Source organism: Arachis hypogaea, chromosome 3 (assembly GCF_003086295.3).
Source record: "Arachis hypogaea cultivar Tifrunner chromosome 3, arahy.Tifrunner.gnm2.J5K5, whole genome shotgun sequence".
Lineage (NCBI taxonomy): Eukaryota > Viridiplantae > Streptophyta > Magnoliopsida > Fabales > Fabaceae > Arachis > Arachis hypogaea.
The window spans coordinates 137,834,300-137,853,688 of NC_092038.1; the positions used below are offsets into that span (position 1 = coordinate 137,834,300).

The 19,389-nt window shown below is 32.7% G+C and overlaps 2 protein-coding genes across 4 annotated transcripts; both read left to right on the plus strand.

Annotated features, from left to right (window-relative positions):
- Window positions 1-3,796: 3,796 nt before the first annotated feature.
- LOC112734366 (uncharacterized) lies at window positions 3,797-9,811 on the plus strand. 2 transcript variants are annotated; one of them, XM_025783640.3, is made up of 9 exons: window positions 3,797-4,538; window positions 6,331-6,534; window positions 6,643-6,885; window positions 7,255-7,321; window positions 7,416-7,589; window positions 7,822-7,913; window positions 8,452-8,631; window positions 8,714-8,850; window positions 8,959-9,811. In XM_025783640.3, exons 1-9 carry the CDS (start codon window positions 4,038-4,040, stop codon window positions 9,143-9,145), a joined length of 1,785 nt encoding a protein of 594 aa, XP_025639425.1. In that variant the 5' UTR covers window positions 3,797-4,037; the 3' UTR covers window positions 9,146-9,811. The 2 variants fall into 2 exon arrangements, 1 of the variants encoding a protein (XP_025639425.1); XR_003168350.3 differs by having other exon boundaries at window positions 3,802-4,538; window positions 7,822-7,917.
- Window positions 9,812-10,828: 1,017 nt separating this feature from the next.
- On the plus strand, window positions 10,829-13,324 carry LOC112734368 (uncharacterized). 2 transcript variants are annotated; one of them, XM_025783641.3, is made up of 2 exons: window positions 10,829-11,743; window positions 12,031-13,324. In XM_025783641.3, the coding sequence occupies exons 1-2, from the start codon at window positions 10,888-10,890 to the stop codon at window positions 12,972-12,974; spliced, it is 1,800 nt and encodes a 599-aa protein (XP_025639426.1). In that variant the 5' UTR covers window positions 10,829-10,887; the 3' UTR covers window positions 12,975-13,324. The 2 variants fall into 2 exon arrangements, with proteins under 2 accessions (XP_025639426.1, XP_025639427.1); XM_025783642.3 differs by having other exon boundaries at window positions 12,211-13,324.
- Window positions 13,325-19,389: the final 6,065 nt, after the last annotated feature.

Here is a 19,389-nt window from a genome sequence, read left to right on the forward strand (position 1 = left end):
GCTTTGAGAGAGTGTGGGTGTACTGGGGTGCCGGTGTTAGAGAGAAAGAAGTCTATGTGTTGTAACAATTTTCACATAGTGATATTCTCTGGTTGTCATTTGACAACGGCCGTGGTTTTTTCTCCGATAATTGAAGTTTCCACATTAAATTCTTGTGTTGTGATTGTGTCTATTTTATTTCTCTGTCAAAGGTGTTTTCTCAAGGGGGAATGATATCTTATTCCCAACAAGTGGTATCAGAGCTTCGATTTGGTGAGATTTATTCTTAGTATGCTCTGTGGTTGCAGCTTGATCTTTGGTTGCTGTTGTTGTTGCTGGAAGGCAGTGTGACACTGTGAGAGTGCAGTTTGGAAAGGTTCTGACTAAGGAAAGACATGGTATTTAAGTGTGTCCATTGTGACCCACCTCTCTTTCTTGGGGACCCTTCTTAGTGCACGGTTGAGTTATACTATTTCAGCATACGGTTGCAACAATGTCAGGATATTCAAGTGCTGTGAAGCTTGAAATAGAGAAATTTGATGGAATAATCAATTTTGGCTTGTGACAAATACAAGTCAAGGATGTGTTGATACAATCAGGTTTGCACAAGGCGTTGAAGGAGAAGATCTCTGGTTGCTCTCTCTATGAGAGAAGATGATGTTCTCTAGAAGACAAGAAGTATCCTCATGGTATTACCGCACTGCCATGGATAAGGATAAGTTGTGGCAATCGGGTCCACAATTGCACACGGGCATTGGTTGGCGTTGAGATGCAAGGTGTGTGGCGGAGTTAGGTCGATGGCTGAAGAACTTTCAGGAAAAGCCAATTTGGAAGTTGCACCATGAATTTTCAGCAAGGTTTCGATCTGTACCAAGGTGAAATGCTTGGAGTGGTCTAATTCCAAGTGAGTATACTTTCATGGTGGAGTATGATAGTTCTCTGAACTATGATTGTCGGTATAGACAATGGCAGCAAAGAATTGTCGGTGTTGACAATGGAAGCTGAAGATGTGTGACTATTTCAATCAAGGTGGAGATTGTTAGGATTTGGTTGAATTAGTCCCACATTACTTAGGATAGCAAATGGAGTGGGTGGCCTAGGCTATAAATATGAGGCTAAGTTCTCCATTTATTTTTGCACCAGTCAGAAACACTTGAAGCTTGTATCTGATTTTTCTTTTCCTCTGTACTCTTTGATTAGAGAGTGTTGTGAGGTGTAGTTAGATATTTGCTTTGAGAGAGTGTGGGTGTACTGGGGTACCGGTGTTAGAGAGAAAGAAGTCTATGTGTTGTAACAATTTTCACATAGTGATATTCTCTGGTTGTCATTTGACAACGGCCGTGGTTTTTTCTCCGGTAATTGGAGTTTCCACGTTAAATTCTTGTGTTGTGATTGTGTCTATTTTATTTCTCTGTCAAAGGTGTTTTCTCAAGGGAAAATGGTGTCTTATTCCCAACAAGTCAAAAAAGGAGCTCATGTTGGGCCAACCGTGGGGAGCTCTCGACAACCGGGGAGACTTCGGGGAGGAATCAAGTGAGAGAACATAAGATGAGAAGACACCACATCCAACTCAAAACCTTAAGGTGTCAAGTTAATGGGTCTCTCATCTTATAAACTTCTCACTCTTCCATGCTTTCTTTGATGTGGGACTAACTCACACTTGCAACTCTAACAATCTCCCCCTCAAGTGTGAGCCTCCACATCAAGCACCAACTCCCCTCTAGCTCCTCCACCACCACGAGTATTCGTCCATCACACCGCCGCAAAACACCGCGGGACACGCCGCCCGGACCACCTTTTCCGGAAAGACTTTCGATGCTTCACCTTGAATACTCCTTAAAACCACCAGACCGATTAACCATCGGCTCTGATACCACATGTTGGGCCAACCGTGGGGAGCTCTCGACAACCGGGGAGACTTCGAGGAGGAATCAAGTGAGAGAACATAAGATGAGAAGACACTACATCCAACTCAAAACCTTAAGGTGTCAAGTTAATGGATCTCTTATCTTATAAACTTCTCACTCTTGCATACTTTTTTTGATGTGGGACTAACTCACACTTGCAACTCTAACACATATACGCATGACACTCACATATAATAACCAAGTTCCAAATTAATATATATCATTAAAAAATTGAATTATCAAAGCCAATATGTCAAAAATTGTATTTTGGGAAGAAAAAGTTCAGAAGATCAATAACATAACAAGTCAATTAAACCAATTTCTTTTTATTTTTATTTTAAAATTCAAAAAATTAAAATAGTGGAAGGTTGTTTTTATTGTTTTTTGATAATGAAATTGTTTTTCAACTAATTGGTTAGAGTTGGCTTTATTCTTAGTTGATTCTCTAACAAAATTATTCTAAAAAACGTCATCCACAGTTGCCAATAATAATCTATATATTTTATTCATTTGATATATTTTTTGTCCCTAAACTTAATTTAAGAGTGTTTCTATCTTTTGTTTGTGAATATAGTTTTTAATTGTTATTTTAAAATACAATTATTTTAAGAAATCGATTGTTTAGCATGTCTTTCTTATATAATATATCCAAGTAAAAAAATTTGATTGAATTTAATTAAAAATTAATTTGTTCACCTGACTCATGATAGTTTATATATATGTATTATCTCATAAAGATATTGTTATTTTGTTTCTAGTCTTTATATATTTAATTGGTTAATATTTCAAAGACCTTTAGACTTATGCCAAAATAAAATTTTTATAGGAATCAAAATTAAATGTGTTTGAAGTAGTTAGACTAATAAAGAATTTATCTAAATGCAAACAAAAATAACATTTGAGATTTTTATAAGAACATTTATTTTTCATAGCAAAGTTTAACAGGAAAGATTATTTTAACAATTTCACGAGTAAAGGAAACTGGCACCACGTTTAGTGCCAGCAAGTAACTTACAGAGAATGTCTCTGACTATAGTTTAATAAAGTATGAATTTCAAAACATGATTTGTCTTGCATGTATGTGTTGGAAGGATTTAAATTTTATAAAATGCTTATAATATCTTAATTGTCTGTAATTAAGAAAAATAACACCTTTAATTATCTCAAATTTATGATTCATTATATTAGTTTTTTCATGTTATAAAATTCTAAATAATTAATTTTCGTTAAATATCAAGGTAATTACATAGCCAAATAATTTGGTTTTATATTTAAGCACTAAAAATAAGGTATCATATTTTGAGGTTAAAAGGGGACGACCACCACACACTACGCGGTCTAATAAATAACTTTTTTGCAATGTCTTAATTATTATAATTAATTTTATTAGCAAGTTAATTGACTTTGCCTTTTTTTTTCTAGCAGATGAGAAAAAAAAAAAAAGAAGGAAAGAAAAAGCCAAAACAAAAGGATGCGCAAAAAAGAAAAGAAAAGAAAATCGCTATCAAGCAAAGCAATAATCCAAAATCTCAACTCCATCTATTCACGGCTTCCGTTTCCCTCTTTTAAGATTAGCAAAAATAAAGTTTAAACAAATTTTTGGTTTTTATAAAATATTTACTTTTTTAGTTTTAGTTTTTAATAAATTTAAATTTTATTATTAATTTAGTTTATTAATTGTATGATAACTTAAATATTGACATAAAAAGTTTAAATACTAATGTGGCAAAAGACCAAAAACAGCAAAAGCAAAAGGAACTGCAATTTTCTTTCCAAAATAAAAAAAAGGATAAAAAGGACAATTAGATTAAAAAAAATAAAAAATGAAAATAAACCTGCATTATTAATAATAATAATAATAATAATAATAATAATAATAATAATAATAATAATAATATATTATGCTATGTACTTCACAGTCCTTGTGACAACAAAAAAAGTCTAACCGCCCTCTTCACCCTCCAGTGGCCTCCCCTCTCTTTTGCTTCCCCACACACATTTCGTTTTCATTCTCCGATTATTCACTCGTCCTTCCCTCATCACTCCTAATTTCCGATGACCGGCGGCGATAACTGTCACCGGACGGAGAACTGAGATAAAAACAGCTCACACATAGATACACCACACTCTCTCTCCTCTCTCCGTTCCAGCATGTCCGAGAACAACGACGTAACGCTACAGACCTTCCGAGCGCTGGTAGAGAACGCTGACCACAAGTTCGCTAGGGTTCGCGACGTTCCTGCGTACGGTCGCGTGAGCCAGAGCCACTTCTTCCACAAGGTGTTCAAGGCGTACACGCGGCTCTGGAAGTACCAGCAAGAGAACCGGTCGAAGCTGGTTCAGTGCGGCCTCAAGCGCTGGGAAATCGGCGAGATCGCGAGCCGAATTGGCCAGCTCTACTTCAGCCAGTACATGAGGACCAGCGACATCAGGTTCCTCGTCGAGGCCTACGTATTCTACGAGGCCATACTCAGCAGAAGGTACTTCGAAGGATCTGAAGGCTCGCCGAGAGATCTGGGAGTCCGGTCCAAGGAGTTGAGGTTCTACGCACGGTTCTTGCTTGTTTCGATCATTCTGAACCGCTCCGAGATGGTCAACCACCTCATGGACCGCTTCGTGGCTCTCGTTGACGATTGCAGAAGTAACTTCCGGGTAAATGCACTTCCCCTCTTCTCAAAATTCCGGCTAAAAAAATGCTTCGCCTTATGGAAAGTTGTGTTTTCTAGCTTGATTTTGGAATTTGAATGGTTAATTGTTGAAGGGAAGTGAACTAGCGTTCATCCACTAACTCACTTTCTCTCGTTTTTGTTACTGACGTATTTTAGACTAAAACGATAGCTTATAAATTCTATACATGCTGTTTCCTTTCCTGTGATACTCTTTTTAAGTATGAAGGCGCTCTGTTTAGATCAATTACCTATCTGGTTATTGCATCGTACTTCATTTAGAGTGACTAGAATAGTATGTCGTGTATTTAAAGTGTTTTATAATTGTTGTATCTAATATAATACATAGCTACATGCTTGTATGTTCTATCATCTATAACGTTGTTAGTGTAGGACATCTCGCTAAATCTTTATTGACTTGAGCTATTTGTAGCAGTGGAAAATACATTGAGGGATAGAGCAGATAAGATTAGGGCTGTAAAACAAGAGGAGTGAAAAGTTTGCTTAATTAATATATGCTACTTTGAATCACATGTTCTAGTTATTTTCATATTCGTATTAGACATTAGGTTCAAGTTTCTCTTTTGGATATGCTTGAGTGTTGTAATAATTATGAGTATATACCCAAATATGTCCCTAAGGAATTTCAAGTCGGACGTTTTCGTCTCCAAAAATTTCTTATTATATTGAGGTACAAAAGTAAGACATAAGTCCCTATCTTAGTCAAATCCGTTTCACTTGGACAAATAGATCTTCTAAAGTGTGACGGAAGGACCTATATGTCTTACCTTTGTAAAGTTTAGAAACCTCAACGTAATAAAATTTTCATGGGGATGAAAACGTCCGATGCAAAATTTCTTAGGGACCTATTTGGATATATACTCTAATTATAAAGGAGATTACTGGTGTTCCAGAAAAGCTTATGTGCTGTAATGAAGACAGATGTTTTCAGAGAAAATGAGCTCCACTTTATATAACCAAACCAATGTTTGAATCAACTCAGCATCAAGTAGTACTCTACTATGTTATATTGATGGTGGGGGCTGAGCTTTCAAGAGTAACATTGCTGGTGTAGTGATGGTTTCTTTTCAAGCTGAGGATATACGCTAGGGAAAAAAATGTCAATTTGCTGAAGCCTGAAATTCTGATACAAAGTTCTTGTAACAATTTGGGAGCACAGGGCAGGGAAATGTCTGCCTGTTGAATGTTGATAGAACAAAATAGACGATTCTGAAGTGTTAGAATGCATTTACACCTGTTGATTCTGTAAGTAGAGCAAAATAAGTGAGAAGAGAAGTATCATACTGAAAATAATGATGCTTCAATAAACATACAGTTTACAACAGTTTTTCTTTCTTTTTTTTTTTTTTTTTTTTTATTGAAGTCCAGTTGACTAAATTTTGAAAAGGAGTAAGATGAGCCAAACTGTTTTTGATTGGACATTGGACGTGAGATGTTGGTTACCTCTTGGTTATTATGTTACATGTATTATTCACCTACTAGTTTATTTTATACCTGGCTTTTGCATGCTTGTTCGTTATTTTTCTGGTTGGAAGTTGTGCTTCCGCTTCTTGTTCTTTGTAGTTTTTCCTTTTTAGTAATTAAATATTGTTGTTATCCCCATTGAATTTTCGTGCTTTAAACTTGGATAAAAAGATTTAATACTGCTTATCATAATATAGTTCACTTTGCTGTTTTAGATTAAACTATTCATCTAGATAAGGCAATGTCACTGTGTTGCTTCTCTGACTTGATGAATATAAACTACTTGTCTTCAGGAAACTAACTTCAAGGAGTGGAAGCAAGTGGTGCAAGAAATCGTACGCTTTACAAAAGTCGATAAGGGCTTTAATATTAGACCTCTGCGTTACTGTACCACTTTTGATACACATCGGTCTTCTCTTCCTTATGTGGCTCGTTTTCATGCAAAGAGGGTTTTAAAATTTCAAGATGCACTGTTGGCAAGCTATCATCGAAATGAGGTCAATACTGGTTCATTTTGTCATGGGGGGTTTCTTAAATTTGGATTAGTCCAGTAGTCAATAGCTGAAAGAGGCTGAACCTTTTATTTTGAATATTCTAAATTTCAGGTCAAATTTGCTGAGCTTACATTGGACACCTATAGAATGATACAATGTTTAGAATGGGAGCCCAGTGGATTATTCTACCAAAAGCCTACAGTTAAAGCAAGTGAAAACGGTGACTCTATTGATCATTCTGGAGCTTCTGGGATAATCAGTATGAATCTTGCTGCAGATATGACTGATCCAAGCATGCCTAGTAATCCTAGAAAAGCAACCTTGTATCATCCGTCTGTGACGCATTTGATAGCAGTGAGTTTTTGAGCCTAGGGGAAAGTTTTTGTTGCTGCATCCTTTCTGATTGCAGAAGTTTTAGTGCTGTACTAGGAACTAGGCCTTCTTGATGTCAATTATATTGCATGCAATTTTTATGATTTCTTTATTAACATGATCTTGATAATCTTATCTGTTAGTATGGAAACACTGTTTTTGGTGTTCTCATTGATCTGAATTTATGTCAAAATTTGTTTTCATGTCTGTATCTGTACTAGGGCATACATGTTTGTGTTTGATTTTTCCTTCACGATATATGGTTTTGGTTTTATGAATCAGTGCCAAAATTCTCAGTTGTTGAATATATGATTTGTTGGTTTTTATGTTGAGCTTCATGATTTTATTCAGGTTATGGCCACAGTTTGTGAGGAACTGCCAACAGATAGTGTTGTGTTATTATATATTTCGGCATCAGGTATACATTTTCTTAGTTTTTTCATGTGTAAGTTATTACTCTGTTGTGTTCATTCTGTTATTATAGGTTAGTCACCACATGAACACTCATACAGGAAAGTCTGGTCATAGTAATGTCTCTCCAACGGGAAATTCTGGCGGGTCATCCAAATATTCAAGATACAAAGGGATTTATCAGGACTTGGGTACTTCTGAAACTCAAAATAATGGCAAGAGAGAATTGAGCAGCTATGACGATTATCTGTGGTTTGGTCCCAAGGGGAATAGTGGTAAGTATTTCTTCTCAGTTAAATTTTCATTTAGATTGTTCCAGGAATGTCATGAAAGAGTAGTTTCTCTCTCTCTCTCTCTCTCTCTCTCTCTATATATATATATATATATATATATATATATATATATATATATATATATATATATATTGGTGGTTATTGTTAGCATTTACTACATGTTACAGAAGAAGTTTTAGCTACACTCACACGTGCCATAATTGAATTTTATCAGGTTCAAACAATCTCTACCCTGGTGATCTTATTCCCTTCACTCGGAAGCCTCTTTTCTTGATTATTGATAGTGATAACAGCCATGCATTCAAGGCAGGTTTGTCAAAACTGTGTATGAGTTGCCTGGAAACTGTTAGGTGGAGATGTTATTTGTACTCGAATCTAATTTTACTTGTTAAAGGATCATGAAGTTTAGCATTAGTTTGTTGCAATTTAATCTATGGTTTTTATGGTAACAGTTTAAGATGAACTTTATGATGCTAACCGAGGGAAACCCTGCCATGTTAAATTGTTGATTGTCTTAATCAATTTGAACCTGAATTCTCCAAGGACAGTAGAAACGATGTAGTGTGTCAAATGAGTGATGATATCAACTTTCTTGTGTAGTTCTGGCACAGATTTCAGAATGACATAATTTTTCTGGATCTGGGATGATTTTCTGATAAATTTGTTGGGGGCGCCTGTCACTAGAATATTTGCTTGTTGGCTTATCCCATGCTGATTGTGTATTTGAACTGTTGGTACTGACGACTTACCTTCTTTCGTAACTCTGAGAAATGCCATTGATTGACCTGCGTTATTTACATCAACAGTCATGATGATGATGACTCTACGCAATAAATGATTGCAGGTTTTGCATGGTGCGGAAAGGGGGGAGACAGCCGCACTCTTTCTTTCACCTTTAAGGCCAATTTTCAAGAACCCATCTGAAGTACACTCACATACTGGAAGCCAATTTACCTTTTTCTTGACTGCTCCTTTGTCAGCATTTTGCCAAATGATTGGTGTCTCCCCCAACGAGGCTGATGCAGTAAGAATTGTTTTGAAAAGTTTTTGTACTTTCTTGAGACACTGGCTGAATCTTGTGGGTCTAACTGTTGTGTTAATTATAGGATTTCTACAATGAGGCCGAGAACATACTTGCCAATGCTTTCTCTGAGTGGGAAATTATTCTTTGTTCATCGACTAGCATGGATTTAGTATGGGCACAAATTATAACTGATCCATTTATAAGACGGCTCATTCTAAGGTATTTGCTCCCTAGCTTTTCATAATCAGTCATTGTTTTCTTTTTTACATTTAATTGAATTTCCGGTGAATGACATCATACAATGATGCATTAATTATTCATTTACAGATTCATATTCTGCCGATCCTTGTTATCTTTTTTCTGTCCACCTGAGGAAAGTGAACAGTATATGCCCCTTTGCTTACCGCAACTACCCCCTTCTGTTTCACCAAAGGCTGAAGCAGTACGCTCTGTTGTGACGCAACTTGCTATGCACTTTGACGTTACTGACTCCTTTCACTTCACCGATATATAAGATTTGGGACTTGTAATGTAAAAAGAAAATATTGTTACTAGTTTAAATTGCAGGCTTTGGATGCTAAGGATACCCGGATCAAATGGGAATTTGAGACAGAATTTTGTGGGTTGACCTTTTGGGCGACATGAGATAAGTATTTATGGTGGACATGGGCTGTCAGGGTGGAAACAAAATTGTTGGCGATTGTTGCGTCTGCTTCGACCCCACCCTGCATCAATATTGGTTTATAATGCTGTAGTTGGTGGTTTGCTCTTTGCTTTCGTTAGGTCGTGGTAGGGCCTGGTTACTTTATCATGTGTTTGATCGTGGCAAGCTAATTGTTAGTCTAAAATTAGTTGTATTTGTTTATACTTCATAGCGTTGGAAGAAAAAAAAAAGAGAAAAGAAAAAGGGAAGTCATTGTTAATTCATACCGTTTTTTAGCAGAAGTGGTCGGTATTGAAACCCCATTGATTGAAGAGTTGGATTTGGATGTACTCAAGGAAGAACGAATTCGAAAAAACTCAAGAAAAGTGAAACTAATATACCCTGTATATTCAACGTCAAGCATTTCCATGTTTAGATGTAGAAAGTAGAAACATTAGGATGCAATGTGCCTTTTTTGTGATAAATATTATGTAATCCTTATTTCAGTATCTCATCATCTCATGGTGGGCTTTGGTAGTTGCTCCGTTGGTATTATGGCAGACATATTTGTGGCTAGCAGCTATTTACTTGTTTCGAGTTTTGACACACAAAAAGAGAGATTTGTTTATTTATTTATTTTATTTGGAAAAGTCTAGGAGGTCAGCAACTTTTCCAAATTCTGGCCAGCATGTAACCAGCAAGAAAAAGTGAGCCATTGGATGAAATTCCACACCAATCTCACACCATTAAAACCATCATCGATGGCTATTTGATGGCTACAAATACTAAAAGTTGCTGGCCTCCTAGCACTCCTTATTGTCCAAATTTATACAGGAATCAAAATTCAATAGCAAATTTAATGAAGTATATAGAATTTAATTAAAAGCTTTTATACAGTCATTTATTTATCTATTATCATTATAATATAAATTGAATTTATTTTTTTATAAATTCTCAGTGTAAAAATATTTATATAAAAATTATTTTTAAATTTATTATTTAAAAAGTATCTATGAACATGAATCTAATTAAATAGTCATCATTGAGAAAGTCCGGGGAGTAATTTTGGCTAGCAATTGATTCGTATGTACAACCATTGTTAATTCATATGTATAAATTTTGGTAAATATAAGTTCAAATTCTGTAAAATTATACATTTTAAAAACAGAGAGAATAAAGGAATAAATAGATAACCGAAAGATCTTGAATTTTCTGTGTTTGTTTGTATATCTTTAAGTTGTTAGATTATGAATAAAATATATCTTTTTTTAAAGGCGGAGATTCTCAATTAGCAACTTAATATAAAGACAATTGCATATGAATTTTTATTTTTTTTAAAAATTATAATTTATATATTTTTTATAATATTTATTTAAAAAATATTTTTAATCTAATAAATAAATAAATAAATTTTATATTATTATATCTAAATATAATTATTAAATAAAAAAATATTTTTTATATAAAATATTTAAATATAAAATTATCTTTATTTTTTTTAAAAAATCACTTAAAAAAATATTTTCGTAAAAAATCAGCCAATCAATCCTTTAACTTTGCTTAAACTTCAAAATGTGTATCTATAACGTTTTTCGGCAGTGCGGGAGCCGGGAATGCTTTTGGCAGCTCTTCATCGGTCCAAGCTCAAACGGCTACTTCTACCTCCTTTGTCCACAATCCAAACTAGCACCCTTTCTTTCTTATCATCCCCCACTACCCTCAAGCGGCGCCGCCACTCTCTTCTTCCCCTCGCCAACACATTCTCAACCAGCCATGTCTACAGAGACAACCTCAACATCGCTGCTCTCGCGCGTGCTGGCAATGTCCACGCCGCCCGCCAGCTGTTCGACAAAATGCCCGCAAGGGACTCCGTCACGTGGAACTCAATGCTCACGTGCTACTGGCAGAACGGCCTTCTAGACCATTCCAGAGCGCTCTTCCACGCCATGCCCGCCGACATCAAGACTGTCGTTTCATGGAACACCATGATCGCTGGGTGCGTCCAAAACGACATGCTCGATGACGCGTTTCGCTACTTCACTGAAATGCCGGAGAAGAATGCAGCATCGTACAATGCCATGATTTCGGGCTTCACGAGGTTCGGTCGCATGCGGGAAGCGCAAACGGTGTTCGATGAAATGCCTCGTCGGAATGTGGTGTCTTACACCGCCATGATTGACGGGTACGCGAATATGGGTGGGGATGGCGGGATTGCGCTCGCAAAGGAGCTGTTCGAAGTGATGCCCCAAAGGAACGAGGTTTCGTGGACGGTCATGATCAGTGGGCTCGTGGAAAATGGGTTGTCTGAGGAGGCGTGGGAACTGTTTCAGAGAATGCCAGAGCGGAATGTTGTTGCTACAACTGCCATGATCACGGGCTTCTGCAAGGAGGGGAAGGTGGATAATGCCAGAGCCTTGTTCGAAGAAATTCGATGCAAAGATCGTGTTTCCTGGAATATAATGGTAACAGGTACGCCCTTTATTTTAAAGCGAGAGCCTTCTATTCTCTTTTGTCATTCTAACTTGAGGCTACTATGTGATGTTAGTTTCATGAATAATCTAATTTCTATTCACTTTGTGTAAGAGACTAGTATTACATAATTGAATGTCATTATATAACTTTACTTCTAGAATGAAAAGACTTTAAAGGTTAGATTTATGCATAAAATTACAGGAAAGTTAATCCATAATAATTTTAGCAAACAAAGTCTTTGTGTTTATTTTCGTTTGGTGTCATAGTTGATTAAGTAATTGTAGGTTATGCTCAAAATGGGAGAGGGGAAGAGGCATTGATTTTATTTTTACAAATGTTGAGGAGTGGTACGCAACCGGATGAAGTAACTTTTGTTTCACTTTTAACTGCCTGTGCTAACCTTGCTTCACTTGAGGAAGGGACACAGGTGTATGCTCTTGTAATTAAGCATGGTTATGATTCAGATTTGTCTGTGAGCAACGCCTTGGTTACGATGTACAGCAAATGTGGTGGAATTGTTGATTCCATGTTAGCTTTTGGACAAATTTCCCATCCAGATGTTGTTTCATGGAATACTATCATTGCTGCGTTTGCGCAACATGGTCTCTATGTTAAAGCACAATCCTACTTCGACCAGATGATAATGCTTGGCATTCAACCTGATGCCTTGACATTTTTGAATTTGCTAGCTGCCTGCTGTCGTGCAGGGAGGGTGGATGAGAGCGTGAATCTGTTTCATTTAATGGTCCATGATTACGGTATTCCACCAAGATCTGAACACTATACTTGCTTAGTTGATGTTATGAGTCGAGCTGGTCAGTTGCAGAGAGCTTACAAAATGATCCAGGAGATGCCGGTGGAGGCAGATTCAAGCATATGGGGTGCTTTTCTTGTGGCCTGTAGTGTTCATTCAAATGTGAAATTGGGAGAACTAGCAGCTAGTAAAATTTTGAATCTGGACCCTTATAATTCTGGTGCTTATGTTATGTTGTCCAATATATATGCTGCTGCTGGCATGTGGAAGGATGTAAATCGAGTCAGGGTTTTGATGAAAGAGCGAGGAGTTAAGAAACAAAAAGCTTATAGTTGGATGCAGATTAAGAACCGAATCCATTGTTTCGTTGGAGGGGATCCATCTCATCCAAATATTAGCGATATTCATTTTGCTTTAAGAATGATTGCCTTACATATGAAGGTGAAGGGTGATACTGGAGACAATTTCTTTTAAGAGGCTGTCAAAATTATTCAGTCCCTTAGACAACAGAAAGACATAGAATTGTTATTGGGCGCAAAGAGGAGGCAAAGGAGATGTTCAACTTTTAGAATTCAGCACATTTCAAGGTGCAGTGAAAATCTGAAGTATTGGCGTTTGTCATCACTGGTGAATTGATTTGGTCCATAACAAGGATGCTTTCCTGCCATAATTTCATGTATACTATATTGATAGAATGCGGCCTTTTCCTTGGAGATCAGTTAAAAGGTACTCTCACAACCCCCAATTGTAACACTGTTTAAAACTGTCATGCTATATATATGTTTTAAAAAAATGATCGTTGAATGGATAGAATTAATAATGCACATGCACTCCATGAAATTCCTATTTACAGATTAGTCAAAAAAACATGAATAAAATTTGTAGTTTCATCCCCCCCCCCCCCTCTTTTTTTTTTTTTTTCTAAAAAAACCTAAAAAAAAAAAAAGAAACCATTTTCTGAGGAATAAAAAGAAATTGATAAATTGTACCGTGGGTTCTTATTGGGATAATGGTAGCCGCATAAAGATGAGTACGGGAAAAATAAAGTAGCTTATTATTACTCTAGAAATTCAACTTTGTTTTTCATACATGTTTTTTTGGGCACTTGAATAATACTAATTTACTAGTTTAGTACTATGTTTTTCCATGAAATTTATTACATTATAAGGAAATGGTTGGCTGGGAGGCTTTTTACTTCTCCATTAAAATTCTAATCCCACTTTTACTTCCCAACCAGACTGTAAATAGAAATATGAAAGCTCCCGTTTTTACTTCATAATATACTTTAATTTGTCGGAACCATTTATATGTTGTGCTCAACACTGGCATTCAGAGGAAAAGTACAAGTCATAGACTCATAGTCAAATGTTTTGGACTTTTGGATAGAGAGCACAATTGGATTCCATGACAACGATACTTCATAGTTCCTTTCGTTTTTTGTTTGCTATTTATGGGGAGTTTTAGCCTTTCTGGATTAAAAGATTATTAATATTTATTTTGATTGCTTTTGTTTTTTCTCTTCAATTATGAATCATATATCATCATAACTAATAATTCTTGTGTGGAATTTTTAGATTTTAATATTACAAAATTTTTATAAGATTACATTTATTTATATCTCATTCTCGTTGTTTTATGTATGTAGAATTATAGATTTTATTTTTTTAAAATATCTTTAAATAAAAAAACTAAATATGATACTTGTTTTAAAGAATATAAAATTCTTCTATATATATCTACTATACCATGATAGTTGTCTAATAATTATTATTTACTTCACAATTTTATTCTACATATTTTTCTTACTTAAATATTGAATATTGTTCATCATGCCTAATCTAAAAAAAAATGCGAGTGTGACAAATGTGATAGAAAATTTTTTACTTTAAAAAGTTTGTGCAGTTATAAGAGCAAGTTTCACAATTTAATTACTTATAATCTAAGTAATTGTAGTATATATTGTAAATATTTCGACATTTTATCATTGCTGCAAGTTTATATGAAAGAAGAACATGGGTACTATACATCTTTGTGAACAATAAGTCTTTGAAATATAAACATAAGTCCATAAATTATGTTAGGCTACGTTTGGAAGGTAAATCGATAGAGACTGAAAGACAGAAATTAAATTATGTTTTTATATTGTGTTTGGTGTAAAATGTATATTGTACAGGACACTAATGTCTCAGTATCTTCTTTGATTTAAGATAAATATAGAAACTAAAATAAGTAAATTATTTAAATACTCTTATTAATTAAAAAAATGAAAACACAATAAACCCTAATCCCTTTTCTCTCTCATACCACCATTCCTCATCTTGTCGGCACCACTCCAATGGTTGCCCGGTCACCACCATCAAGAAGAACGAAGAGAAGAGCTAAGAATGAAGAGAAGAAGTCCTAACTAGTTTTTACAAAGAGATAGAATTAGAATTTCAAATTTTGATTAAGAGTAATTTTGAAAATAAACGTTATTAAATTTTCAGTCCTTATCCGGTTATTCCCATAAATTTTAGTCTCTGTCCACCTTATAGTAGAAGTATGAAAGGATTGAAATTTTGTGTTTTGGAATAAAAAGTTTAGTTTCAAATCACTAAATACAATACTAATTTTTTAGTCTCAGTCTTAGTACTCTATACTAAACGCAATTTTAGTATTTAGGATGAGAATTAATATTTATGATATTTTATTTATTATTTTATTAAGAATTTTTTTTAAGAATTTAATTTAAAAATTGTTATCGATATTATTAGGATTTTAGAATTTTAGCTTATATTATGAGTTTTTGTTATGAACGGATGTGTTTTTATTTATTGAGTTTGTTAAGTTTGCACAATTATATTTAATTAATAAAAAAGATTAGAGTTTAAGTTCTAATCTTTAGAAGTATTTTTTTTTTTAATTCTTGCTGGTGTATGGCCAATATAAATTTTCATTAGTAATGTCTTTTGATTTTTTTAAGTGAAATTTATTTATCATGATACAACAATTTTTTGTAATTATTTTGATTAATAATGTAAAATATTAATTAAACTTTATGAATTTAAACAGTATACATTTACTAAGTGTAAGAATAATTTTAATGTGATCAATTTTAAATATTATTTTTTATTTTTATAGTAATTAAAATAATTTAAAATTAAAATTTATATTGGATATTATCTTTGAAATGATACTAAAATCAGTAACGAGAGATTATATTATTTTAAAAATAAACCAAAAATATGCTGATACTTATATAATCTATTAAATTCATTAAATAAATTTTGGAATGTTGTAACAATATAAGGTTGTAACATAGACTCAATTAAAAATCTACTTAAATAAATTAGATGTACTCAATTATATTCTTACATTTTATTATTATATTTTTTATATTTTATTAATTTAATAGAAAAATATATCCAAATCAATTTGAAAAAAAAAATTTTAATTATTTATAAATTTTTAATTTTTTTTCAATCCAAATGCATAAAATTCTTAATTTTCACATTCATAAAATTCCAAATTTTTTTTTAATTTGTAAATAATTAAAAAAAATTGAGTTTAAATTGAAATGAAATCAAACCAAAAAATTTCACATTGAATTTCAAATTAAATTTTATGAGAAATGATCTCACAAATATTTATGATTTTATGTGAAAATTTGTAAGATCTAAAATAAAATTAAATTAAAACTACACATTAGAAATACTCTAAGACTTATATATTGATTCACATTATTATTAATTTAACCTGATGAATTAAATAACATACCGACTCAAAAATTATTCACACAAGATTTCAAATTTTGGCATAAAAATATTGATCTCACGCAGCCACGCCTCCTATTAGTGTAAAGATGATAATCTTCCAAAAACTTCTAGTATCAGGTATCTCCCAATAACCTCTGGTATCAGAATAACACTTGTTATCACGCTATTAACAAGAGAATCAATGTCAACACTTTTTGCGCAACAACAACACAGAAAGGACGGGCTAATGATATGGTAAGCTTACATGTCAAAACTCACGTAATTTAAGTTTTTTTTTTTAATTATTTACGCAATTTTAATTTTTTTTCTAATCCAATGGCACTAAATTCTTAATTTTTGTATTCATAAAATTCTAATTTTTTTTATTTTTGAAATAATTAAAAGATAATTCAAGTTTAAATTAAAATAAACCAAATTAACAAATCTCATAAAATTTTAAATTAAATTTTATGTTATATGATCTCACAAATATTTATATAGTATTTTGTAAGACTTAAAATAAAATAAAATTAAAATTAATATTAAAAATATTGTAGAACTTATATATTGATTCATATTATTATTAATTAAACAATATACCGGTTTAAAAATTATGTTCTTAAAATAAAAACAAAAAAGATTTCAAATTTTAGCATAAAAATATTGCATAGCTTTTAGTATCAGGGTGACAATTTCTTAGGTAGCGTTTGGTGGAGAGACAGAGACGGAAAGACTGAGATTGAGAGACAGAGACTAAGAGACAGGAATTGAAATAAATCTTAGTATTCTGTTTGGTGCAAAATGGGAGATAGGAATTGAAACAAGAATGAAACTCTAATTTAATTTGCACAAAGGGTAAAATTGAAATTAATTAATTGAAATGAAAGTATTTTAGGTATAAAATGTTATTAAAGTTTCAGTTTCCATCTCTAAAAATTTCAGTCCCCTGTGTCCCTACTTTTTGGAGGTACTGAAATACTGAAATTTTAGAGACAGAGATAGAAATTTTAGTACCAGTCTCTGAACTAACAAACACGATACTAAATCTCAGTTTCTCAGTCTCTGTCTCAGTACCTCAAAACAAACACTACCTTAAAGAACCTTTAGTATTAGGATGACACTTGTTATCATACTTTTAATAGGAGAATTACAAGACAACAAAACATAAAAAATGGGCTAATGATATTACAAACGATATAGGTAAAAAGTCAAAACTCATAAAAGATAAGGCTAACGATGAATCTCATTGTAAATGGTGCATGTTAAAATTCACCACAATTTATATATCTAATACTATACGTGCATGTTTGTGCTTATTAAATTTGCATCTCTACCAACACAAAATTTTTTTATGTTAGAAGTGTTTTGACAAAGCTAACTTGTCATAATTAACAATAATTTCTCACAAAATTTTATTATAATTTTTTTAATTCTTATAATTTTTTATAAATAATTAATTTAAATTAGTCCATTGATTAATTTATTAGGTCATTTAGTGCATTAAATATATTTTAGAGAATAAAATATAATCATTTCAATCAATAATCAGTTGAAAAATTGGATAACAGGATGACCTTGAAGCAATCTTTTCTAAAAGATCTAATATTATTCTGTGATGAAATACGCAATTCATTTTTTTAATGTATTTAATTGTACTTATCTTTTTTAATCGAGTAGAATGTTATTGATCGCTTTCCTGATAGCTTCACTACAAAGAGAAGTTAAATAAATCTAATTTTTTATCGTCTCTCTGATACTGCTTCACTATCATATACATTCTTTAATATGAATTCAGCAAATTATATATTATGATATTCAGGTACATTGGATATGTTTTAGGGAATAAAATATAATTATTTTAATTAATAATCAATTGAGAAATTAGGATATTAATCAAAACTTGAAATAACCTTTTACGTAAAAGAAATCTAGCCTGTATCATAAAACATAATAAAAAATTATTTAGTATCATTCGTTGTTGTAAATAATTTTATAAAATTTAAAAATTTCTTATAAGATATTATGAATACCATAAAATTTATAATGTACTCATTATGTACTTATGGTTATTTTCAAAAATTTTTTCAACAATCCTCTACGTCTAATATATCAATTTCATTTTTTCTGCCTCCACCATCCTCTTTTCACAATTCTTAATCATTTTTGGTCATTTCTACAATTTCTGACTCTTCTTAGAATCCTAATTGGGTGCTAGCCATTATCTTACTAATGATAAATTAAATCTCATGATAGTATCAAGACTATATTAGACCAGATATTATTCATGGCCAATGGTGTAGGTATATCAATATAGAATTTTGGTAATTCTATTTTAACAAATATTCTTACCCAACACTATTTTTATCTAAAAGATATATTATTTAATCTTCTAATTGCTAAAAATCTTTTTAGTGTCTCTAAATTCTGTCTTAATAATAATGTGTTATTTTTAAGTTTTTTGCTTTTTACTATCTTGTGAAGTCACAGATCAATAAAAAAAAATTCTACTTACAACTTAGGAAAGGGCTTTATGTTTTTGAAAATATTAAAATTCCTAAGGAGATTGATGATACTACCCCTTTTCATATTTTTCTTACATAATATAAAACTAGCCTGTTAGATTGGCATATGAGATTAGGACATTGCTTACATGCTATTGTTTTAAAAATTGTGAACTCTTATAATTTGCCTTGCTCTAATAAAAATACTTCTTAATAGCACCGTGTGAACATGGCAATATGGCAAAAATGCATGCTCTCCCTTTTTCTAACTCTCTTAATTTATCATAGGTTTTCTCCAGATTTTTTGATGGTCATGATCGTTTTTCATAATTCTTGTTCCTCATAGTGTGTATCACTTGTTATGCAACAAGGATATTATCTAAATTAATCTTGCCAGAAAGTAAAACTTGTTTAGGTGTTAGAAATAAGAGTAGACATAAAAATTTAAGTCTAGTAACAATAATTTTAGTGATAATCTTATAGAAAATATTGCATAAGCTAGTAGGTCTAAAATGACTAAAATTTTTAGAAAAAAGAATCTTGGGAATAATAGATGTAGCACTTTAGTAGCCTAGGCAATCTTACTAGGTTCATTAAAAAACAAACTTTAGCCACTCCATAACCAAATTGGCAACAGTATTCTACGAATGTTGA

What these genes read in the sequence shown, in the direction of transcription:
- LOC112734366 (XM_025783640.3), top strand. Translation starts at nt 4,038, where the DNA reads ATGTCCGAGAACAACGACGTAACGCTACAGACCTTCCGAGCGCTGGTA. An exon ending in CCCCCAACGAGGCTGATGCA is followed by an intron (nt 8,632 to 8,713) that starts GTAAGAATTGTT and finishes TGTTAATTATAG; the next exon opens with GATTTCTACAATGAGGCCGA. An exon ending in ATAAGACGGCTCATTCTAAG is followed by an intron (nt 8,851 to 8,958) that starts GTATTTGCTCCC and finishes ATTCATTTACAG; the next exon opens with ATTCATATTCTGCCGATCCT.
- LOC112734368 (XM_025783641.3), top strand. Translation starts at nt 10,888, where the DNA reads ATGCTTTTGGCAGCTCTTCATCGGTCCAAGCTCAAACGGCTACTTCTA. An exon ending in CTGGAATATAATGGTAACAG is followed by an intron (nt 11,744 to 12,030) that starts GTACGCCCTTTA and finishes AAGTAATTGTAG; the next exon opens with GTTATGCTCAAAATGGGAGA.